Source organism: Nesoenas mayeri, assembly GCF_963082525.1.
Source record: "Nesoenas mayeri genome assembly, chromosome: 9".
NCBI classification, from domain to species: Eukaryota; Metazoa; Chordata; class Aves; order Columbiformes; family Columbidae; genus Nesoenas; species Nesoenas mayeri.
Window position 1 is genome coordinate 31,471,260 of NC_137557.1, and position 5,487 is coordinate 31,476,746.

The 5,487-nt window shown below is 52.3% G+C and overlaps 1 protein-coding gene across 1 annotated transcript; it reads right to left on the reverse strand.

Moving 5' to 3' along the window:
• Positions 1–3,472: 3,472 nt before the first annotated feature.
• Positions 3,473–4,414, reverse strand: LOC308043854 (olfactory receptor 14J1-like; the record flags this gene model as incomplete). Its single annotated transcript, XM_080350167.1, has 1 exon — positions 3,473–4,414. One exon carries the CDS (start codon positions 4,412–4,414, stop codon positions 3,473–3,475), a length of 942 nt encoding a protein of 313 aa, XP_080206293.1.
• Between the last annotated feature and the right edge of the window lie 1,073 nt (positions 4,415–5,487).

Here is a 5,487-nt window from a genome sequence, read left to right on the forward strand (position 1 = left end):
GAGTTGGAAGGATCCACAAGGATCATGGAGTCCAACTGCTGTCCCTGCACAGGACACCCCACAGGTCACCCCGTGCATCTGAGGACGTTGTCCAGTCTCTTCTTGAACACTGTCAGGTTGGGGCCGTGACACCTCCCTGTGAAGCCTGTTCAGTGTCCAGCACCTCTGGGGGAATAACCTTTTCCACATGTCCCACTGACCCTCCCCTGGCACACCCTTCTTCCATTCCCTTGGGTTCTATCATTGGTCACCACAGAGAACAGACCAGTACCTTCCCCTCCTTCTCCCCTTGTGAGGAAGCTGTAGCCACCATGAGGTCTCCTTTTAGTCTTTTCTTCAGCTCTGATGGTGAGAAACCCCTTGGTTTGCTTTCTGAAGCAGAAAGGAGAAGCCATGACCTCCAGCCTCTTTCCCTGCAGGCTGCAGACACCCATCTCGCTTCCCCACTTGCTCTCAGCCCAGCATCTCTGCACCTTCACTGCTGTGTATGCACCTTCACTGGCTGCTCTTTGGAACACAAACCATGGGCTGATCCAGCTCCCTCTGGGTCACCTCTTGCACCACAGCACTGCCTTTCCAGTGACATTTCTTCCTCCTCATATCCATTCCTCACCTTCCAAGTAGACTTTTTTTTTCTCTTTCCTGCTTCTTCCCACTATCAAGAAAAGCTCGACCATCTCATAAACTGCCCTTCATGGGCGGAACCCAACCCATTAGGCTTCTTGTGGTCTTTTACCTGACCAGAGAGAAGTCAACTTGCCATGATCTTCTAAATCCCATGAGTGCTGCTGGCCTTTCAGCTTCTCTGACAGACACGACCATGTCCCTGCCGATGTCCCGTCATGTTCTCAGGTGGGATGGACATGACAACCCGTCTCTCTTCCTGGGTAAGACCTGTGGGCCCTTGGGCAGAGGTTCTTTCCCAGCCATGTCCCTGCTGCTGGGCTGTCACCTCCAGACACAGACCTGACCCCACTATCCCCTTCACAGCCACATGATTCCCCCTGGATTATGAGTGTCTGAGACTCAGCTGACCTCATAATACTGAACCCATCCATCCCCCTCCACATTGCCCAGGGCCTGACCAGATAATAGTGTGCTTGTTGTATCAAATTAAACTAATGTATTTCCCTCTAAATGTTTGAGTGGAGAAACTTTCTTTGCAGTAACTGTTGTTTTTATGTTGACATCATTTCTATCTCCTCTTCTGCCTCTTTTTTTTTTTTTTTTCTTTCTGCAGATATTCTGTATTCAAAAACGTGTCCAGGGGAAAGATTCGTTGAATCATAGAGTCAGTCAGGTTTGAAGAGAGCCCTGAACATCTTCTTGCTTCACTCTCCTTCCCAAAGCAGGGTGACCAGGTGAGGTTCTTCAAGGTTCCACTCAGCTTTGCATCATCTCCATCACAGCACAGAAAGGAGAATAAAGACCTTCAGCAGTTTTGGCCCAAATGCTGGTCACTGGGGGTTGACACACTAACTGCACAGAGGACACTGCATCGCAGATGATATTTGGGCTTGACAACCCTTTCCAGGAAATACTTTTTTCTTAATATCCAATCTAAACCTCCCCTCGTGCAAATTGCAGCAAATTCCTCTTGTTCTATCACTTGCTGCTTGAGGTCTTCCCTCAATCTCCTGTTCTCCAGGCTGAACAGCCCCAGCTCCCTCAACCACTCCTCATCACACTTGTTCTCCAGCCCCTCAGCAGCTTTGTCGCCTCCTCTGCACTCTCTCTAGTACCTCAACGTCCTTCTTGAGATGAAGGGCCCAAAACTGAACACAGGATTCAAGGTGCGACCTCACCAGTGCTGAGCACAGTGGCACCATCACTTCTCTAGTCCTGCTGGCCACACTATTCCTGATACCAGCCAGGATGCTGGTGGCCTTTATGGCCACCTGGAAACATTCTGGCTCATATTCAGACAGCTATCGATCAACACCCGCACATCCTTCTCCACCAGGCAGCTTTACAGCCACTCCTCCCTGAGCCTCTAACGCTGCCTGGGGTTGTTGTGACCCAAGTGTAGGACCCAGCACTTGGCTTTGTTAAGCCTCAGACAATAGGCCTCAGCCCCATGATCCAGCATGTCCAGATCCTTAGGCATGGCCATCCTCATGTCCCACGTCATGAGGAATGGACATGGGGACCTCAGTTCAAGGCAGCACATCCTAGTGCTATATTCAGGCCTTCATGGAACATGCAAGAATAGCTGATGGTGTTTGTACTAAGTCGGGTTCATCTTATGTAAATGATAGGCATGCTTATATCTCATCCATACAGTTGAAACATTAGCCTCTGACTTATTCAGTGTCTTTGTGTTGAGGGATGAACAACCTCTCTCAGGTGGGGTGAAGGGCCAGTGCAGGAAAAGGTGGTTTTGAGGGGCTGGTCTGTGATGACTGTCCTGGGCCAGTTTCCCCAGGTTGTCCCACAAACATGGGCACACAGCAGCCCCTGCTCTGCTGGTGCTTCAGGGCTCTCCCAGGAAGCCTGACTGGGAGAGGACCCTGCTGTATGCCAGCCCTGCACACTCACACACTTCAGCCGTTCACTGGTATTTTCCTTACTGGGGCATTTGCCAGTTCAGCCCTCCCACCCCCTCCTGAATTGTGCCACCGCCCTGCCCTCTCCCCAGCCCAGCCCGGCAGAGCAGCCACACTGGAACTGGAACTGGTCCCACAGCAGTGGGGATCAGTGAGAATGAAGGACAGTGAGAATGTTCATCCAGCCAGCAAGCTGAGTGGGTCTCCAGCACAGGCAGCTTGCAGACCCAGGTCCAGACTGGCTCCCCAGGATAACATGAGACATTTGGCCTAGGGGATCCTCAGGAAGGTCCTGCAGCCACAGTGCCAGGGCCACCTGCCCCAAGCTGCCACCTGCAGCAAAGGGTTTCTCTTTCCATTTCTTCTCTGCACACATACAGTGCCCCAGGCTTCTCCCATCTCCCCACAGAGATCTTTCCCAAGAGAGCTGATCTGTGCTGACCTGGCCAGGTGTTCCTGCACCCCCTTCCCATGCTCCACGCAGCCCCGAACTGGCAGTGCTGCTCTGCAGAGCAAGTGGGCTGTGGTGCCCAGGGCCATGGGGTGAGTCCACAGGCTCATGCTGGTCAGGGTGGGAGGAAGACCCAGCTCAGGGTGGCTCCTGCTCACTCCTCCTCAGCACACAGACATGGCTCCTGCAGCCCCAGAGATCCCAGAGAGAGGATTCAGGGCAAACAAGGCAGTGCAGGGTCCTTCATTTCATTTAAACACACAGAGAGTACAGCTCTGCATTTACACAAAGATTAGGGGTCACATAAGACCCATATATGGAAATAGAAATAAGATGATAAGTGATTTTGCTTGTGGAGAGCATTAATAAAACCAAGAAAAGCTAAAACCAAAGAAAAACAAACAAAAAAACCCCTACAAAACTCAGGTTGAGCTGTTTATGAGTTATATTACAAGTAACATGCAGAAGAAAGAGGTCAGCTCATGACTGCTTTTGGAAAGCAAACAGTCATCAGTTTCCTTATGGCATCCTTGAGCTCCTGGTTCCTCATGCTGTAGATGAGGGGGTTCAGTGCTGGAGGCACCACTGAGTACAGAACTGACATCATCAAGTCCAACCATGGAGAGGAGATGGAGGGGGGCTTCAGGTTGGCAAACATGGCAGTGCTGACAAACAGAGAGACCACGGTCAGGTGAGGGAGGCAGGTGGAAAAGGCTTTGTGCCGGCCCTGCTCAGAGGGGATCCTCAGCACAGCCCTGAAGATCTGCATATAGGACACCACAATGAACACAAAACACATGAAAACTAAACAGGCACTAACCACAATAAGCCCAGCTTCCCTTAGGTAGGAGTGTGAGCAGGAGAGCTTGAGGATCTGGGGGATTTCACAGAAGAACTGGCCCAGGGCATTGCCCTTGCACAGGGGCAGTGAAAATGTATTGGCCGTGTGCAGCAGAGCATTGAGAAACCCAGTGGCCCAGGCAGCTGCTGCCATGTGGACACATGCTCTGCTGCCCAGGAGGGTCCCGTAGTGCAGGAGTTTGCAGATGGCAACGTAGCAGTCGTAGGAAATGACTGTGAGAAGAAAATACTCTGCTGTGATCAAGAATGCAAATGAAAAGAGCTGTGCAGCACATCCTGAGTATGAAATGGCCCTGGTGTCCCAGAGGGAGTTGGACATGGATTTGGGGACAGTGGTGGAGATGGAGCCCAGGTCGAGGAGGGCGAGGTTGAGCAGGAAGAAGTACATGGGGGTGTGCAGGTGCTGGTCCCAGGCTATGGTGGTGATGATGAGGCCGTTGCCCAGGAGGGCAGCCAGGTAGATGCCCAAGAAGAGCCAGAAGTGCAAGAGCTGCAGCTCCCGTGTGTCTGTGAACGGCAGGAGGAGGAACTGGGTGATGGAGCTGCTGTTGGACATTGACTGCCTGTGGGCATGAGGACCTGTGTAAGGAGGGAAGACAGTGACACATCAAGGGAGACTTCTATGAAGAAAATAAACATGGTGTTTCTTATGGAAAAACCCCTCCCTGATAGAGGGATCTTTACACTCATTCTGTTTCTACCAACTGAAAAAAACAGTTCATCACAATTTAAAATGCAGCTTGGGCATCTAGTTTCCATGAACACACTTCTGGGTCAAGACCCCCTGTGTTGTTGTCAGAACAAAAATTGACCAACACTCCCACCCCAAGCTCAGAGAGCACGAGCACCAGGGACAGGTGGAGAAACAGGGAGGAACACTGCAGTGCTACCAGAAAATAAAGCAAGGACAGAAAGGCAGACGGGCATGCTGTGGAACCTTCTTCTGACCTGGCTGTGCTGCTGCCACTCTCATAATGACACTGTAGAGCAAGTACTTTTAGCACCTTATTTGTGTACCCCGTTGCAGGAACCCTTCACCTGGAGGTCCAGCTGCTGAGGTGGAGACTCGTGACCTGGACCCCATGGCTTTGGGGCAGAGGGTCTGCTGGGGAGGAGAGGAGACCAGGGGTTGCACTGGGAAATGAGTCTGCACTGAAGGAGATGGCAGGAGGTCCTGAATCCCCTCCCCAGCATTTCTGGTCCATCTCCCTCTTCCTGCCCATGTCTGTGCTGCCTGCAGCTGTGTGTCTGTCCCTGGGTCTGCTCCCTGTCAGTGTCACAGACCCCGTCCCACCCACTGTGTGCTCAGCTCTGTCCTGCTCACACCTCCTGGCACTGCCCAGAGGCAGCTCTGTGTGTGCAGGGGCTCAGGAGCAGCTCAGACAGGTCCTAACGAGAACTGGGGTCTCAGTGTCTGCTCCAAAGAGAGAAATAAATCCCCATCTCCCACTGCACACCCAGACGAGCAAGAGTGGAAAACTGAAAGCACAGACTCCTTCCCTTGCGGCTGTTCCTGTATTGATGTCATTGTTCAGAAGGCCCCTCTGCCATGTCTGTGGGGGGATCTGGAGCTCTGAGCAGCCCTGACCCACACAGCCCCCTTCAACCCCACAAGCTCCCTGCCTGCCC